General features: G+C 48.6%; 1 protein-coding gene across 2 annotated transcripts in view; it reads left to right on the top strand.

Moving 5' to 3' along the window:
* Positions 1-4,363: 4,363 nt before the first annotated feature.
* The window catches only part of FGF13 (fibroblast growth factor 13), a gene marked incomplete at both ends in the record, with an annotated part of 492,111 nt that continues 477,103 nt past the window's right edge, over positions 4,364-19,371 (top strand). For both annotated transcript variants that reach the window (XM_079727564.1, XM_079727562.1), the window contains one exon: positions 4,364-4,412. In XM_079727564.1, coding sequence (XP_079583690.1) covers positions 4,364-4,412 — 49 coding nt within the window. The remainder of the gene's footprint in view (positions 4,413-19,371) is intronic.

Genomic DNA, 19,371 nt, shown 5'->3' with positions numbered 1-19,371 from the left:
TGATAGGGCCAAGAGGATGAGACTCTCAGTAGCTTTTCCACTTTCCTACCAAAGACTCAAGCTCAGCTCCTCCCTCTGGAAAACAACCAGGCCCTCTTTAGGGGCGTGGCCCTGCAGCCTTTTGTTTTAGAATATTGCCTTAATTCCAGGACTGAGTTACCTGACTACACAGGGTAATCCCTGTACCCCATGTTGTGTCAGATGAATGGAGTTCTCTCTCATAGGAGGGGCAGAGACAGGCCAGAAGGGACCATTTTACCATAGTGACAAGGCAGGGAGAAGTGAAGGGATCAGATAGCACCAATTGCTAGAGTGAAAGTGAAGGAGCTTCCACCCCAGTGGGACGGGGCAGAAGGATCTGGGAGGGGCAGAGAAGTGCTACAGTCTAAGCCCGGGCTTCATTAAGATGCTTCCAGACTGAGTCCATTTGGTGGTGGGGAGAAGACCACCCTCTGAATACCCTCACTCAGATGTCAGATCTTTCTGTGGCTGATCATCCGAAATTACCAAGGAGCTCAGGGGCTGAACACACTGGAGCGTGCCTTTTTCTGAGCCAGTATCAACGACATTTTGTTCATATTCTCACAGAGCTTGGAAAAAGGGAAGGTCTCCATGCCTTTCATGAAAGAGGCTGCCCGTGACCTCCCTAGCAGGGTCTTCAGAAGCTTTGTTTAGAGGAGATTGCTTGTCCTGGTCCTTGAATATTCATGACCCTTGGTCTCTGGCATGATTGCCTTTATGACGTCATTGATTTGCCCCCATATGAACACACATCAGTATATTGTTCTTGCATGAAATGTCTGGTTTCTTTATCTTCTGATTATTTCTTTGACAGAGTGGTTTATGGTGAAGAAACACACTTTATCTTTTTGCGTTCATGGACAGGCAGACTCCACTAATACTCCCAAGCAGACATCTCTTCAACTCACCTCAATCATATTAACTAACCTAGGTTTAGTCATATGTTAACTATTATTGTCCTTCAAGGAACAGGGTTGATATATCTGGCTTCCAGCTGGAAGTTAACTGTGCTGGAGGTGCCAGAGGTGATAGGGCTTGCGGGATGGGGGAGTCTTCTCTGTGCAGAAAACTTCCCTGGAAATCTTAGTGTGTCAGGAAAGATGAGATACTCAGGATGGACACCATGCTTAATAACCCCCAAGACAGAGAACTGACCCTTTTCCCAAAAGAGGGTCTTGTTGCTTACTGGAGTTATGTAGACAAAGCAAATGTTATGTGTACAGAAGAGAGGTGTGTGTGTGTGTGTGTGTGTGTGTGTGTGTGTGTGTGTGTGTTTGAATGTGCTGAGTTAAGGGAGTTTAAAAAGGCAGGGGTTCAAGATTGGCAGATAGGTTCGGTGAAAATGTGCTTCCCCCCTCTTTTTAACAGGCTGATAGGAGTGTTGAGAGACCATGTGGTCTAATAGAAGAGCACGGAAAAGACAGTCCCACCTGGTTTCTTATCCTGGCTCTCCTAGTTTTTTTGTTTTTTTGCTGTACGCGGGGCTCTCACTGTTGTGGCCTCTCCCCTTGCGGAGCACAGGCTCCGGACGTGCAGGCTCAGCGGCCATGGCTCATGGGCCCAGCCGCTCCGCAGCATGTGGGATCTTCCCGGACCGGAGCACAAACCCGTGTCCCCTGCATCGGCAGGCGGACTCTCAACCACTGCGCCACCAGGGAAGCCCGCTCCTAGTTTTTTATCCAGGCTCCACCACTACGAGCTGTGTGACCTCTGGGCAAGTTACTTAACCTCTCTGAGCCTCAGTTTCCTCATTTGTAAAATGGAAATAACACTTCCTAGGACTGCTGTGAAGATGAAATAAGATAATGATGTAAAGCATTTAGCACACTGTTTGGCACAGGGTAGGTGCTAAATCCATAGTAACTGATATTATTGGGTGTAAACTGAGGACTCTTTACCCTTTTCCCCTTCATCTTTCCTCTAAACCCACCCAAGTTTCCACCCCTTTTGAATTCCGGTCATTTGAAGAGAAATTATTTCTTTCCCAGAGTACTGATACTAATGATCTAAACTTCGGTTGGATAATCACATTGTGTCATCAACCTCCAGATTATTAGATATTATTTACAAGAAAAATAGGCCTGGAGTTCCTCCCAGACCAAGGACAGAGGCTGCAAATTGAATTTAGAGGGTTGCCGACCTTTAGACCCGGGCTGGAGGCAGGGGCAGCCCACTCTCCTGGTCTTGAAAGCCACAGCAGGCTCTTGTAATTGAGTCACCGCCTGGGATTCAGTAGGACTAATCCATCTATATAATTTCTTCGCCTGGTTTAATGCCATTAACGAAACCGAATTAGGGAGCGGGTGGAGTTGGGTGGGACAAGGGGAAACGGATTTTCTTCATGGGAGTCGCTGCCGCGTCTCCACCGCCAGGCTGGAGCCTATGGTCTGATTAATGGACCGCTCTGAGGACCAAGTCCTGACAGCGGCGACCCCAGTCCCTCAAGAGAGCGCCAGGCTTCCGGGTATCCGTGCGCCGAGAAAGAGCCATCGTGGAAAGGGTTTCCCAGGATGTCCCAGAGCCACCCTGTCCCCCCTTCCCTTTCCCAGGCTCTCTCTTCTTCCCCATCCGCCCCTCTCTTGTACAATTTCTGAGCAGTTTTCCTTTTAGTTCAAATCTTCAGGGACGTTCCCTGTTTTGTCACTAGCGTGCCCCACCAGGCGACGTGTCGATCCCTTAATCCCTCTCCAGCACTCGCCCCCAGTCCCACCTCACTCCGTTTGTCTGGGGTTGGCCATCCCGGGTGGTGGGCACTCTGCGCCTAGTTTGCCAGCCAGAGCGACCAGCCCTAGGAGGAGGGGCCTGCGTGCGGGGGTGGGGGTGGGGTGGGAGGTGGCAGCCGCCGCGGTCAGTTTCACTCTCTGCCCTACTGACACCCAGATCCCAGCGCGCCCTTCTCACGGAGAGTCCGGCTGTCTCAACTTGGGCAGCTGGCCGGAGGCGAGGAGTCGCCGACTCCCGGACTGAGATTCCACCGCTCGGTGCAGGCACTTGCCAACAGCGGAGTCCCCAAAGTGTAGGTGGCGACCAGCGCGGGCCCAGGCAGCGCTGCGGGGAAGGCGGGCGCCGGGATCAGAGGGGGTAACGGGAGTGGGGAGGGGGGGACGGGGGGCGCCGGGCTTCGATCGCGGCAGCCGACAGTGCGAGTCCGCTCCGGCGGCGTCCGCGGGCCCTGCCTGCCCCGGAGGGGCCGGGGGACGCCAGGCTGACACGCTCGCCCGCACTCCTCTGGGCTCGCCTGGGTTTTGCCACCCGGCGGCTGACGTCGGCGCGCCCCTGCCGAGCTCTCCTTTTACTACAGCCCGCCGGCGGCTTTGTGCCGGCCCCGCCCCCCGCCGGCCCCCGCCCCCCGCGTGCCCACACCTTGTCGTTTATATAGAATGCGCCGCCGTGCCGAATCGCGGCTCTCCGGGACTCGAGAGTTCTTTGGAAGGAGAGCGTAAGCGAGGGAGCGGGCGAGCTCCTAGGGGGTGTGGGTGTAGGGAGACGGAGAGAGCAGGTAAGGACCGTCGCGTCCCGCTCCTCCGCCCGCCAGCAGCTCGGGACCCCCCTTTTGCAAAATTATAGGAACCTGAAAATTGGTTCAATAGAAAGAAAGAGGAGACCCTCCCCTCTCGATTCTCCGCGGGCGAGGAGCTGCGCGGCTCTGCGGTGTAACAGGCTCACACGTTGCTCATCACATGTTCAAACATTTCCCTTTCGGGGAGGCTCGTTATTTTTAAGTGAATATTTTCGTCTTTGTTTTGATTTTTTTTAACCTTCCTCGGGGTTTTATTTTGATGGAGTTGGCGGCCCGCAGCGGATGGGGAGAGGCGGGGGAAGCGGCCCGCTGGCGCGCGGGCAGCCCACCCAGGCAACTCCCCTCGCGGCCCGCGCCGGCCCGGCGAGCGGCCGGCGCGGAGCCCCTGGAGGCCGGCGGCCGAGCCGGGGAGTCCCAGCCGCACCTCTCGGCGGCCCCGGGGGTGGCGAGCGCGGCTCTCCGCGGGCGGGCGGGCGGGCGGGGGTGGGCAGAAGCGGCGGGCGCGGGGCGCGGAGGGAGCGCCGCGCCGCTTTGTCTCTGCACTTCTGGAGCCAGGCGAGCGGCTCCTCCCGCGGCCGGCCGCTCGGGCTCGCGGCGGCGGCGGCGACGGCGCAGCGGCTCCTCCTTCACCCCTCTCCTTTCCTCCCCACTCTCGTAGGCAGCGGCAGCGGCGGCAGCGCTGGGGGAAAGCGGCTTCTGCCCGGAGCCACACCGAGGGGAGCTCGCGGTCGCGACTTGCCGCCCTAAGCACTCTCCCAAGTCCGGCCCGCTCGGCGAGGACTTCCGTCTCCTGGCCGAACCTTGTCAGGCAAGCTGGGATCTATGAGTGGAAAGGTGACCAAACCCAAAGAGGAGAAAGATGCTTCTAAGGGTAAGCCCGCCCGCCGAGTCCGCCAGCTTCCCTTCCCTTGGTTTCCCTCGCCCGCTCGCGTGCGCGCCGCCCTCCGGCGGCTCCCGGCCTCCCTCCCGGAGCCTAAGCTGCCCGTGACCTCTGCGACCCCGGCGAGAAAGGCGGGGGCCGGGCCGCTGGGGGGCCTGGGTTTGCACCACTTTCCCTCCTTCCTCGTGGAATTGTCGCCCCGCGAGTGCCTCCAGCCTCTTCGCTCCCCTCTGGACGCACCGGGGTGGCGCTGCGGGCAGACGAAGCTGCTGCAGCCCCGAGCGCCGGGAACAGCGCTGCCTGCCACCGGCCGGCCCCCTCTCCGTGCGAGTGCCTGTGTGTGCGTGTGCGCGAGTGTGCATATGTGTGCTGCGCGGGTGCAACATGGTGACATACTCAGGAATCTGCCCCACTCTTAGAACCCAAGCTCGAATCCACCTTCAGCACCCCTTCTCCCCGCCCCCAATGCAAACAAAGAGCCTGGCCGGCACGCACAACCCCTCCCCCCACGCTCCTTTCCCCCTCACGCCCCCTGCTCCCCAACTCTCTACGTCCCCTCCCCAGAAGGCAGGAGCTTGCAACCTTCCACACGCCGCGTGCAAAAGTGAGCGATCCCGGTGCCCCGGCGCCGCCCGCGCTGCGCGTCAGCAGCGCAGCCTCGCCGAGCCCCGGGAGAACAAAGGCTCTTGTCCCCTTGGTACCATTGACCAGCAGGAGCGGGTCCCCGCGGGAGGGGAGAGTCCCCTCCCTCCACTCTGGGGGGTTTAGCCACCTGGCCCGCGGCGCCCGGCCGCCGGTCCTCCGAAGAGCGCTTCTTGGCCTCGGGCCTCCCACCGGCGGGCTGGGGAGGCGCAGCGGAGCAGGGCTCAGGCCCGGGAGAACTCGGGAGAAGGAAGGGGCGTCCCCCCGACCCCCACCAGTCCTAGTCGTGGCCTTGCTGAGGACCCGGCTTAGCTCCGGAATGTAAGCTGGAGACAGCATCCTTGGAGAGCCGGGTTCAGAGAGAGGCACAGAAGAGGGGGTGTGGTAGAGCCGTGGGGAAACGGCAGGTGCCTTAGGTGCAAGTGTCCGGAATGGCCACAGAGCGGACGCCGGAGTGGGCTGGACCGGCCCGGAGGGCCCCAGGCACGCTGAGCTGCAGCGACCCACGCTGGGTCCACGCTGCTGCAGAAGTGGGGCTGCAGTGGGGGGAGCCCCAGCCTTCGTTCACGGAGCCCCGATTCCTCCTGAGCCCTGGGGCTCCCTTCCCTCCCACTCCTTTCCCTCTTCCTTTTTCTCATCTCCTTCTCGCCTCTCCCCATCTCTCAGAGCTTTCTTTCCCGGGAGATTCTAGGGCAGCGTCAGCCCTCCCCCGCGGAAAGTTGTCAAAGTCTTCAGCTCAGGGCCTTTATCCTTGTTTCTAAATGGAGCCGGTTCTCTTCCAACTAGGCGAAGCGCCGACGAGAGGCTCCAGAAGTTTGTGGGGCGTTTAGATCTGCTGTACTAAGGGTCAGTGTTGCCATCGGCCTGCCTCAAGGCTAGAGGTCACTCCCTTCGGACCCACTGATAGCCGCAGGCTGTTTGAGGCGCACAGATTAATTGAAACGGTCACCCGGAAAGTAGAACTCCTGCTACACTTTTCCAGAGCTTTCCTAATTGTTGTGCGTTTTAATCAGGCGTTCGTATGATAAGAGAAAGTGACTTCCGTGACTTCCGGGTCGTTAGAAGGTTTTGTTTTCCGTTGAGGGCCCAGACAGGTGAATACAATTGGAGATGGTAGCACCAAATTGACCTAGGCAAGTGATTCCCCTTCTGCATCTGGGAGTATTTGAAGTTTGTTTCTCGAACTTTGGTCCCTGATTTCCATCAGGTGGTTACCTCAGGCTTATTTCAGGCTACCTTTGGGAGGACCCTAAAACCAAATTCATTCACAGAAAATGAGATGCTCTTCTAGGAATATAATTTGTAATTGTCCAGAACGGAGTAAGAAGTCTGGAAACATTAGGACAGGTTTCTGTCACTCGATAATGAAAATTTTTACTAGGCGTACATCATAACATTTTCTTATGTTGAGTCACGACATTTGAAACCGAATGCCTCTCTGTATGAATTGTGTAATTAGCATTTGGAATTATGGTTGTAATTAGAATAAATTAATTTTACAAGACAACTTTTAAGAAGGGAGCTTACTTTCCCGAGGAGATGGGAATCTTATGGCTGCTAAGAGCCCGAATCCCATTTCTGCCTTTCTGTTGGTTGTTGAATATAGAGTATTTTCAAAATAGTGAATGCCTAGTAGCCCTTGGTATTTTACCCTTTCAGGTAAATATGTTAAAAGTCTTGTGTGACTAAATTCTAAAGACTACTTTTTATGTTAGAGATGAAAGATACCAAGTCTATTTATATTTTTAGCTAATAAAGTTTATTGACCATATTCGTGGAGAGGTTGGGTTATTTACAGATTTCCTATGTATAGGTCATTTTTGGATTTTTTAAAGCTAAGTGACTCAGGAGCACACTCTGTGCAACAGATACAGGATTGAACATTTATTAGGTACTTTGAATATACACACTTAATTTTGAATGATGGTGTGACAAATGATTGAATCAAGTCAAAATTTAGCAACAGTTTGAATGAATTTCATAATCTGTTTTCAGAGCCTACTGTTCGTTTAAATTCGGCCTCCCACCCCATCACCTGGGGTTGCTGCTCACAGCCTATCATAACTGCCTAGAAGATTATCACAGAGTACAGTGTTTCTAGACTTTCTAAAGCATAGGTAGCAGGTAATTAGTTAGTTTGTGCTGCTTAATGAAATATGGCTTTCAGAGCATATAAATTGCTCTTTGTCTTTTTAAATGATGTTCTTCAACTCATTGAGGTTAAGACCAATGATGGACAATGATGTTTTCTATAACCTTGTTGAGTAACATAGCCAGACAAGATAGACTGTCCTCTTTGGGAGGGGGGAGGGGAATCTTGATTGTGTTTGAAAGTATTAAAATGTCCTCTTGAGCAGCAAATCATCTTTTGTGTATTTAGGCTTTGCATAAACTTTTTAGATTAAGTTCTTTAACATCTCCTACTCTTTTTAAAAAATTATTTATTTATTTTTGGCTGCATTGGGTCTTCGTTGCTGCCTGTGGGCTTTCTCTAGTTGGCGGCGAGCGGGGGCTACTCTTCGTTGCGGTGCGCGGGCTTCTCACTTCGGTGGCTTCTCTCGTTGTGGAGCATGGACTCTAGGTGTGTGGGCTTCTCTAGAGCGCAGGCTCAGTAGTTGTGACACATGGGCTTAGTTGCTCCACGACATGTGGGATCTTCCCGGACCAGGGCTCAAACCCATGTCCCCTGCACTGGCAGGCGGATTCTTAACCACTGTGCCTCCAGGGAAGTCCCATGCATAAACTATTAAATTGGCAGATGAATATATAGTTTAGGGCACTCAGGTCCTGAACCGGAGGACCTATTTCCATTTCAGGGAAGAATAACATTTGGTTGTTCAAGCAGATACTCACTTAGCTTTGACTCTCTTCTCTACCTTGTCACATAAGATCTTTTCAGCAGTTCTCTGTTGGAAAAGCACGCAGTTAAGGCTGTGTCTGGTTTACAGCAACCGTGTTCCTGTGGCATTCGGAGACTGTGTAGCCTGTTACAGATAAAACCAAATCGTTTGTAGATTGAGTGAAAGTCCTAGCTAATTCTCGATTTCAAAACTGTCATTTGGTTTGGGAATTCTCTGGCGGTCCGGCGGTTAGGACTCTGCGCTTCCACTGCAGGGGGCACGGGTTCGATCCCTGGTCCTGGTACTAAGATCCCACATGCCGCGTGACGTATCCAAAAAAAAAAAAAAAAAACAACTGTTATTTGGTTTGGTAGTTGGAGTTTGGGTTTGGGTTTGGGTGTGTTTTTTCAGCAACCCCTTCCCTTGTGCTTAGCCTGAGAGCCATCACATCTGGGCAGGTTTAAAGGCCACGTGGGCTGTGGGTTCTCTCTGAGACGGCCAGCACTAACGTCAGGCTGGGTTTCTGCTGGCTGCTGGGCAGTGGACGACAGCTCCACGCATAGTCTGAGATGCCAGCCACTTGCACAGCTGTTGCTGTAACAGATTACATTGCACACGTGCATTTACGGGTGCAGCTCATTTTCAGCTCCCTTCCTGGCCTCTTCCAGTTCCCTTCCTGGCCTTTTCCAGTAGCCTCTCTAACCATACCTAAGAAGGACAAGGAATTGTGGTCAGGCAGCCAGCGTATCAAGTCTTGAACCTGGAAGGCCATTACAAAAGCTCATCTTGGTCTTGGTGCATTATTGCAATCGTCTCCGTCAAGTGTCTTTCTCAGACTTGGGCCAGGCGAAGCAGGTGTTCAGAGGTATTTCACCCACAGGAAGTCATGATGTTGGTGACCTCTTATTAAAAACTAGCAGTCAGGGACTTCCCTGGTGGCACAGTGGTTAAGAATCTGCCTGCCAGTGCAGGGGACACTGGTTCGAGCCCTGGTCCGGGAAGATCCCACATGCCACGGAACAACTAAGCCCTTGTACCACAACTACTGAGCCTGCGCTCTGGAGCCCGCGAGCCACAACTACCGAGACCCCGTGTGCCGCAACTACTGAAGCCCGCATGCCTAGAGCCCATGCTCCGCAACCAGAGAAGCCACCGGAGTGAGAGAAGCCCGCGCACCGCAACGAAGAGTAGCCCCCGCTCACCACAACTAGAGAAAGCCCGTGCGCAGCAACGAAGACCCAACGCAGCCAAAATAAATAAATAAATTGGGGAAAAAACGAGAGAGAGAAAAAAAACTAGCAATCATAATCTCCCTATTACTCATATAGGGGCTTGTTTTTTCACCTGGTGCATGAGTCACCATGGACCAGTATGGTATTATGGAGTGTCTTAAGCCCCAGATTTGCTTCCGTGGCCGAGATGGTGATCACAGCCTCAGTGAGGGGGTGTGGCCAAGGAGATCTCTAATCAGAAGCGTTGGTCTGTTCTTGGGGATAGGTTTAGAAGATGAGTGCACAGTGTCCCCAAATCCTCGTCATTATTTCCAGTGGTGTGCAGCTTCTTCACTGACAGGCCGGAGCAGGAGTGGGATGCAGGTTAGGGGTGCTGTATCTTCTTAGCTCTACTTCCTCTAAGTCTCTTGCCAGTACAGTTCAAATTGTTACCAGGTGTTAGGATGCATCCTCGGGCTGGAGGTGTGAGGGAGGTTGGAGTCCGAAAGGATGTTGCAGGATGAGCGTGGAGTCAGGGTCTGGGTGGTAAGCTGGAGGGCTGATTTGTGAGGCAGTCACTAGAGAGAGGAAACTGTTAACATTCCAGGTCTCTTGGCAGCTGTGCTGTTTTATGTTCAAATCAACTCCTCATTCTGGGAATTACAATCAACACAGAACAACCGGAATGTGTTGCAGCTCTTCAAATATATCCAATAAAAGGGCTTTCTAGTGTCTGCTTCATTATGGCTTGTATTTTTGGAGTTGAGAAATTTGAAAGGAATATAAGATAATTGCCAAGATTAAACAATTCAAAGAGGGAAAAAAAACCTCCCATGAAATCAAGTGTGGCAGGTGGAGGGGATCCTCCATGTCTATTACCGTGCTAAGCTTAATGTGGTCTTTGGAATGCGAAGATTGGGCACATAAATATAGCTTAAGCAATTAGCAGAGAAGACAAATGTCTGCATGAATCATTGTCTGCAGCCACCCATTTATGTCTCCCTATCCAGAGGATCCAGAAGATACGTTAACAGCAGGATTTCTCAGCACAGGCTGAGGAGAGGACTTCAGGCTCGTCGTCCTGTGTCGCGTGGTTCATCCTAGTCAGTCCTCACCAACTCTAGGTGTAGCTTATCTATTTGTGATATACCAGTTCTACAAACTCACTTGAATGAGATTTCTGACATTTTAAAACGTGACATTTTATCACTTTGGCGAAAGCCATATCTTGATGAAACATTTCTTAAGGGTGTGGATTTCTGGGTAAATGGCACTAATTTCCTAAAGAAAGTGAAATAGTAATCATTATGCCCCCCCACTCCAGCCTGCAGGTCTAATTTCTCCTTGAATTGGATGGCTATTTGTTTTTCTCTAAAGCCTTGTTTTCCAGGGTATTAATCCTGAAAATGGGAGTTTTATATTAGAAAAGAGATAAGTTCTTGATTCTTGGGGCATAATGGAAATGTGAAGGACTGTTTTATTAGGGATCTGGGTTTGTAATAAACATTAAGCCTAAATTACAATTACTGTACATTGAGATTACTGTTAAGCAGTTCTCATGCCCTACTCATGCCTCTGCCCTTGTAAATTACATTTAGCATTGATTTTCAAATGGAAATGGTACTAGTGTCACTGGCTAAGACCCTCCCCACAGGCAGTGGGCAGAGGGTAGTAGGTGTCCTTGCTGAGTCTTTTAAACTCTGGTAGCACCCTTGGCTTATGTCGGTGTAAGGTTTAGGTTGACGTTCCAGGGGGTGCATTGGGGCTGGGCTGAGCTGAGGCTTTTGGTTGGCCTGCCTGCTCTCAGCCTTGTGCAGAGACTTCAGATTTGGTTTGGACAATCACTGTTGCCCAAAGGAATTCTCAGGTATACATGTCTGTCCTTTATGGACCCTGTCAGTAGGGCCTGGGAAGAAAGAAATCTGGTGAAAGGCAGGCCTGGTCAGAAGCCAAATTATATATAAAAGAGTTATTAAAAAAATGGTACGGACCCAGTTTCCTTTTGTGTAATTGAAGATTATATACAACATGAACAAATCCTAGGTGTACATCTCCACGAATTTTGACAAATGTTTACACCCACGATAGAATATTTTCATCACCCCAGAAAGTTTTCTTGTGTCCCTTTCTAATCATTCCCCCTTCAAAGGCAACTACTATTTTGATTTCTGTCATCATATTTTAGTTCTCCCTTTATTGAACTGAATGGAAATGGAATCTCGCAGGATGCACTCTTGGTCCCTGAGACCTAGCCACCTCTCCGGTCAGCATGCTTCCTTTCCCGGTTGACAGCCCTTCTTCTTGTCTTGGCATCTGGTTTCTTGGAAGACCCCCACCCTGCCCCAACCTGGGGCACTCAACAGGGTCTTGTACTTGGCAGCCCATAAGGAGTATTTGTTGAATGATCTAGGCAGGGTAGGGAATTCCTTTAAGCCGGGCTACGTCTTATTCATCCTTAATAACAACAATGATCATAGTTATTATTGTTATCATTATTATAGTAGCTTCTAAATTATGGAGCACTTACTATTTACTAGACATGCATTTTTATATATATATATATCTCATTTAATCCTCATGACAGCCAAATGAAATAGTGAATAGTATTTATGGACTTAGAGATGGGAAAATTGAAGTTGAGGGAGATTATGTAGCTTGTACGAGGTCACACAGCTAGTGGGTCCCAAATTACTGGCACAGCGCCTAGCATTGAACTAAGGATTGCCAGAGGCAGCATTTTAACTCCGGGGAATTAATGTCAGTGGTTGAGTTTCTGACATCTAGATAGGATGGGGAAGTAATTTTGGTTGGGGTCTTAAAAATAATGTAACCCGAGCGGGACCCTACGGGGCCTGCTGGGGACAGACCCCTCCCCCATATCCTCTGCTGTAGTTCCTCTCTGAAGTACCCAGACAATAGTATCTCATGCATATTTCCTGAGTTTTCCAGATGCTAAAAACCACCAGCAATGGAAGAAGTTAACTACTTGATGATCAGGAGCCCCCAGACCTTCTGGTGCCTAAGGATTGATTAAAGTTAATCGCCCTGTTACTTCACCATCAAGAGAATTGTGCACGAGCTAATCACACACCCTGTGACCACTCCCCTCACTTGGCCTTTAAAAATGCTTTGCTGAAGCCCTTTGTGGAGTTTGGGGTTCTGTGCTCCAAACTCTGACGTCGGCACACGAACTTGCATTTGGTAACAGCAATAGTTTTTTTGAGCACTGACTATATGCCAGGGATTGACACGAAATATCTCAAGCTATCCAAGATAGATATACATACTACTATTATTCCCATTTGACAGATGAGAAAACAGTCTCGGGTTGAGACCAGTAGCTGTGGCACACGGGCTTAGTTGCTCCGTGGCATGTGGGATCTTCTCAGACCAGGACTCGAACCCGTGTCCCCTGCATTGGCAGGCGGATTCTTAACCACTGCACCACCAGGGAAGCCCAGTTGATTCTTTTCTAATCCAGGTTTGCACAAGGACCAAATTACTTGCCGTTTGCCAACGTGGACATGACTAGGAAGAGTTTGCCTATGCAGGCATGATTGCTTCACGGCTGTGATCTTTGTGCAGCCAAAGAGATCTCCGAACAGATTTCTTGAGTGACTTATGTATCTCAGGCACTGTGCTGCGCCCCCGCAAGGATGAGAGAAACCCAGTCCTACCTTAAGCCTTAGGGGTGCCCTTTCCTTCCTCTTTGGCCTTGGACATTCTCACTTGTACTTTCCAAAGTGCATCTCCCCTCAGTTGGCCATGAGTCTGACTTTCAAGATGTAAGCATCTGTCAGTTTGAAAATAATGGTATTTCTTCCCCAGAACTGAGTCTGGGAGCTTGTTTCACCTGTGTTCTATCGATTACACTTCCTCTTAGTTCACAACTGGGTAAAACTCCCAATTGTTTATTTCTTTATTTTTTCCATTACATGGCATGTGCTTTCAGTCTGCCTCTCATCAGAATCATCTGTCTCATTTCCCTTCTCTTTCTCAACCCCACCCTCTCCTCCTTCCCTCCCTCCCTCCTTTTCTCTCCTGCCCCCTTTCTTTTCTTATCTACAGATGTCAGTGGTTTTCATTAAGTGAATGGGGTTCCTTAGGGTATGCTGGGCTCATTGGAGGATTCTCATGTCTGGATTTTTCTCCCTTGATAGCTATAACTTCAGTAAAAGAAATCCCCCGCCCACTTAACATGTAGCTCCATGGAAGAAGCATTCCACTACTTATTATATAACTCATTTTAAATGGAAAAATAAAGTGCGAGCTTTATTTCTTATACTGTTTATGCTGCCTTCAGTTAGATAATATTTCCAAAAATATATCTTGTTAACAGAGACATACTCCTTGAACGAGCATTATTATAGTTCTCAAAGTTAGGACTCATGCAGTGTTACTCTGGTGCTGCAGAACCTAGGTTTAACAGCCGTAATGAACAGTGACGAGTCTATCGCGTGGTTATAGGTAAGTTTAATAACAAATGTGAAACCCAGTTCTCAAAACAATCCCTCTAAATTATGTAGGTAGCATGTCTCCTGCTCTTGCACTGGGGGTCAGTAAACTGATCGAGTTCTTCAAATATTTATCTTGCTGTTAAAAGTAGAAGTAAACAAGCTAAAGAAGGCAGTCTGAGCGCAGTTCTTGAATATGCCTATAGCTATTTTAAGAATCTTCTTTCAACCACGACTTTGAAAGTATTGTGAATTGACCTGCTTCTTTTGCCTTTGATTCTCCGTGTGTGTGTTCGCCTCTTCCCTTGGGGGGCTTATTGAAAAGACTTCCAAGAGCTCTTGGATTTGCGCATGGTTTTCGGAGCCCTGGGAACAATGTGAGCGGTTCTCCTGGAAACGGGGCCGGCGCTCCTCGTGGCTCTCGCTCCCGGGAGCGTTTGTTTTCCGACTAACTAACTGGGGCCCGACAAGCTCGGACCCGGGCGGGAGCGCCGAACGGCCCGGTTAACCGGCGTCCCTCAGTCGCCGCGGATCCGGCCGGCGGGTTGTTTACAAACCTGTGTGCTCATGAGCCTCGTGATGCGGCGGCTGCCGAAAAAAGAAACACGGAAAAGTTGTGTCACGGAAGGTGAAACTTGGCGAAGAAGTGCTGGGCGCCGGGCATGACAAAGCTGCTCGCGGCGGTGGCGGCGGGCATCCGAGTGCTTTGCCCACCGGCCCCGGGTGCCGGCGGCCCGGTTCGCTCGCGTGGGGACGCCGCCGAGGGGGCGGGGCGCCGGGGGCAGCCCACGGCCTGGAGGTCTAGACCGCGGGCGCTTTGCAGCCGGTGGGAGGCAGCGTTAAGATGGTGGCGGCGGGCGGGGCCGGAGGAAGAGTGTCCTGACCCCGACCCCCGTCTAGCGATCAGGGCGTCCTTGCCCTGCCTTCGCCTGACCCTCCCGCTGGGCTCCTCAAAGGCGGATACCCTTCAAAGCCTGGAAGTCAGGTCTTGGCCAAACAGAAGTGCTTTGCTTTCTTTGTCTTCTGGTCAATGTTAATTCGGTTTCAGCTGTGTAAAAAACCTAGGATGCATCTTGACCAGAACACCCCTGACCGTTTTGAGTTTGTCTGCGTTTAATATTGCTATGTTTCGTGGTGTCGATTTTTTTCAGATTACAAAATAATGCATGCAATTGGGAAAATCATAAAAGTATGAAGAAGAAAATATCCCCAAAGGGTTGTACTCCCAGGTTCTTTTTGAGATTTTCCTTCCAGTCTTTTTTCTCTGAATTTTATAATACACACGTATACATCTTTAAGTACATGTGTGGGATTACACAATAGATACTATCACCTGCTTTTTTCCCCTCAACACCCTGTTAGAATGTTTTTCTATGTCATTAAATAATCTTCCACACTATTATTTTTAGTGCGTGCACTGGGTGTGGATTTGGGGGTGACAAAGGAGAGACGGTCATTTTGAGCCTGTGGTTGTGAAAAGTTTTTCTCTGCTGCCTTGATCTTTCTCACTGGGCACCACAAACATTATTCGTATTTTATAAACATATATATATGAACCTGTGCATATATAAAGATACATATATGCATGTATAAATTTATACATATAAAATTAAATGCATGTAGACAAATACGCATATGTTTAAATAAATACACAGACAAATATGCTTAGAATAAACCCTGAAAGAATATATATCAAAAGGAATCTCTGGGTGGTTGGCTTATAGAAGATGTATAGAGGATGTATATGTATATGTATGTTTATTCATATCTTCTATTTTCTCTACAGTGGACGTATATAATGATCATAATGATATAATGAAAATTAACATAAACAATATATTGCTTATGGATTGTCTTCAAACTGACTTTTCTGCTCCAGCTCTTTACCATTTCTTGATCTGGAATGCTCTACTACCTATTATTTCTACATTTTGTGATCCTTCATGTCCAAGCTTAACCCACATCCTCCAGGAAGCCTCTCTCCCACCCTCCGTACAGGATCTGTTTACCCCTTGCACTGGGCTTCTCGGTTACCCATCTGGCAGTGTCCGTGGACTACTTTGGATAACTCTGATGATGTATTTTTCATCTGCTCATGTTTTATCTCCCCAACTAGATTTTAAACCTCCTCAAGGGCCCTTTTCACAAAAGAGATACAGTACTCAGTAAATGTGTTACTTAACCATCACGCTCAGCATCCTTCCTAGGTTTCTTTAAATGCTCTTGTACCTCTTGAAACTCTAGACCATATCAGAAGCCCTTAGAATGACAGCAACAATCCATCTGGATTTAATATTGCTAATTTGATTTGGGGTATAATTTTCACTTTACAGTGGGCCATCTTCCAGGTAAAAGTGGCTGCATGGTTAAAAGCATGGATTTTAGAAACTTGGGTTCACATATAAGTTCCTCTGCTTAGTCGCTGTGTGATCTTGGACAAATAATCTTTCTAAGCCTCTTTGCAATGGCGATAGTTATATTTATCTCACATGCCTGTTTTAAAGATAGAATGAGATAATGTGTGAAAAACAAACATAGAATTTGGTCAATGGTCATATTGATAATATTATTAAAATAGTAGTGATTTTCATATTGATTATTCAAGTTAGAGGGTTCTTGTTAAAGGGCTTGTTGGCCATAGAAATAAATCTAGAGATTCACACATCTGTCTGGCAGTCATACTCCAATTTAATGGATTTTAGTTATACTGTCACTGGGGATGGGTTCCAGGACCCCCCACCCCCAGATACCAAAATAAAATCCGTGGACGATCAAGTCCCTTATATAAAATGGTGTAGTATCCACATATAACCTATGCACATCCTCCTGGAGACTTTAGATCATCTCTAGATTACTTCTAATACCTAATGCAAATGTAAATGCCATGTAAATAGTTGTAAATACAATGTAAATAGTTGATGGCCTGGGGCAAATTCAAGTTTTGCTTTTGAAACTTTCTGGAATTAAAAAAAAAAACGTTTTTTAGATCCATAGTTGGTTGAATCCACAGACGTGGAATTTGTGGATACAGAGTGTCGACTCTACTAATTCATGTATTAAGTAATTCATCCGTGACTTTATCAATAAATATTTGTTGAACCTCCTATGTGACAGCAGTGAGCAGAACACATAATCATCCTGGCTTTCATGGAGCTGATATTTTACAGGTTTACTTAGAGGAACCGGACTTTCAGTGCACAAAGCACTCTGTCCCATGTTGGTGATATGTCAAGCAGTGAGTGAGTGACCTGGTGCCCATAATAGCCATCCGGGCCCCCGGGCCCTGGCCAGCCCAAACTACCAGGGAGGAAACCTGGGTGAAGTTGGACATGGGTTATTCATCTTTGGTCCAGGGACCACTAGAGCTGAGGTTCCTGAACCTGCTTGGGTATCAGCACCACCTTCCACCACATACATCTCCACCATGAGAATTTGACTCAGTAGATCTGAGTATGGGGCTTATGAACCCATATGGTTTATAAATCTCCTTAGGTGATTCGAACGCACAGCCAATTATGGGGCTTACTGCTCCTGAGCAGTGTTTCTCTAGCTTGCAGGAAGTTAACAGTCACCTGTAGGGTTTGTTAAAAAAAAAAAAAAGCCTCCCCTCCCCCTGACGTGCTGACAAAGAACTTTAGGAAGAGAGTTTGGTACTGTGAATTGTAAATCAGCATCTGGGTGATTCTTATCATTGAGCAAGTTGGGGAAACATTGTCCTAGAGACATCAAAGGACCCCTGGCTATTATTTGTAAATGTGCATTTTTCTGGTGGTGGCATCCATAGATTTCAGCAGATTCTCAGAGGGTTCAGTATCTCCAAAAATAGCCCTGAGCTCTGTGCCCAGCATTGTCGTTCATGAACTGTGTGCATTGGGTCCTCAGTTTTCTCAGCCCTGCTCATCCTCCATAGGCAGATGTTCTGTTTGGAAGCCTCCTTTCTCCATTCTTTCTCCTTCTTTCTCTCTTGTCGGGCTGGCCTCCGTTCTTTCTGTTGCTTCCAGGAAGAGAATTTCAAAGCCTTAGGCCCTTCCAGAGAGGGCGGGGCTGGGAGGGAGCTTTGGGGATGCCATCCAGAGCTGGCCATCCCAGCATAGCTGTGAGAATGGTGGAGGTCAGTGAGCAGGTATTTTGACCCTTCTGGGGGCTGGACCTCAATGGATCTTCATGTGGTGGGATAAGGGTCTGGAAAGTGCGACTTCTAAGATAATCCTTTGCCAGTCCAGAGCGGGTGGGCAAGGGCATTCCCCCTTCTTGGTACCACTTTCCTGCCTGTACGTGGCAGGAGGTGGGGCGGGGTGGGATTGCGACGGTTGGGCCAGGCTCAGACGCATCCCTACTTGGTCTCCCCCAGGCAGCCAGCAGTGTCGCTGTCACTGGTTCATGAGCGGTCAGGTGCATTGACCTATTACTGCTAGTTACTTTGAGTTATAAATGGTTTTTATTTCCCCTGTGGAATTGGGGATTCAGGCTGTATAGAACGACCCGATTTGTATCACAAGAGCCTTTGGGACTTTGACAGATTTCACCACTTAAAAAACACAGCTTTTTGTCTCTACCCCACTGGACATAAAAGCAATCTTTGAGTTTATGGAACAAAGAGCATGTCTTTAAACGGCAGTGCACACAGAAAGGGAGGAAAGGGAAGTAAGACAGTTCGTCCTCTTTTCTGAGGCCATTGTCTCCAGGCAAGTGACAAAACTGAATCCGCTGAAAAATCTTGTATTGATTTTTAGTGCAAAGGCATCTCCCTAGGATCTGAAAACCCAGTAGAAGATAATAAACTTGTTCTCCTGCCTTTGAGCCAGGAGTTGAGTTGCTTGGTTTACTGAGAGTGAGGTTTTGACCAGGGTGCCTCTCTCTTGACCATATTGATAGAGAAGAGGCTCGGTTTCTGAAAGCCCGATATATACAGATTGGATTCAAATGGTGAATGTGAAGGTCGTTGCAATATTGAAGGACTTACTGTTTCATGAAAAGGTTTTCTTTTCATAGCATCATCTCTGGTGTATCTGAATGTTTCTTTACGGATCAAGGATTACTTCATTAAAAATAAAGAAATAAAGGCCAAGGCTAGAGGTCTCTTGTTGAAGCAGTTGGGCTTCCTGCAGTTTTCATTATAGGCTATTGCTCGCAGTGGCTGTTTTCACTTCCCAGGTTCTTTTTAAAAATCTTTATTTTTACTTTTTATTGTGGGAAAATATACAGTGATTTTTTTAAAGTGTACAGTTCTGTGGCATTATGTGCACTCACGTTGTTCTGCGACCATCACCGCCATACTTCCAAGGTTCGTTTTTTTAGAATTTTATATATTTTTTTATAAGGCAGGTTCTTATTAGTCATCCATTTTATACATATTAGTGTATACATGTCAATCCCAATCTCCCAATTCATCACACCATCCCCCTGCCCCTGCCACTTTCCCCCCTTGGTCCCCATACATTTGTTCTCTACATCTGTGTCTCAATTTCTGCCCTGCAAACCGGTTCATCTGTACCATTTTTCTAGGTTCCGCATATATGCGTTAATATACCATATTTGTTTTTCTCTTTCAGACTTACTTCACTCTGTATAACAGTCTCTAGATCCATCCACGTCTCTACAAATGACCCAATTTCGTTCCTTTTTATGGCTGAGTAATATTCCTGTATATATGTACCAATTCTTCTTTATCCATTGGTCTGTCAATGGGCACTTAGGTTGCTTCCATGACTTGGCTGTTATAAATAGTGCTGCAATGAGCATTGGGGTGCATGTGTCCTTTTGAATTATGGTTTTCTCTGGGTTTATGCCCAGTAGTGGCATT

The sequence above is a fragment of the Hyperoodon ampullatus genome, assembly GCF_949752795.1.
Source record: "Hyperoodon ampullatus genome assembly, chromosome: X".
Classification (NCBI taxonomy): Eukaryota; Metazoa; Chordata; class Mammalia; order Artiodactyla; family Ziphiidae; genus Hyperoodon; species Hyperoodon ampullatus.
Note: the sequence above shows the minus strand (reverse complement) of the source record. Positions and strands in the feature narration are given on the sequence as shown.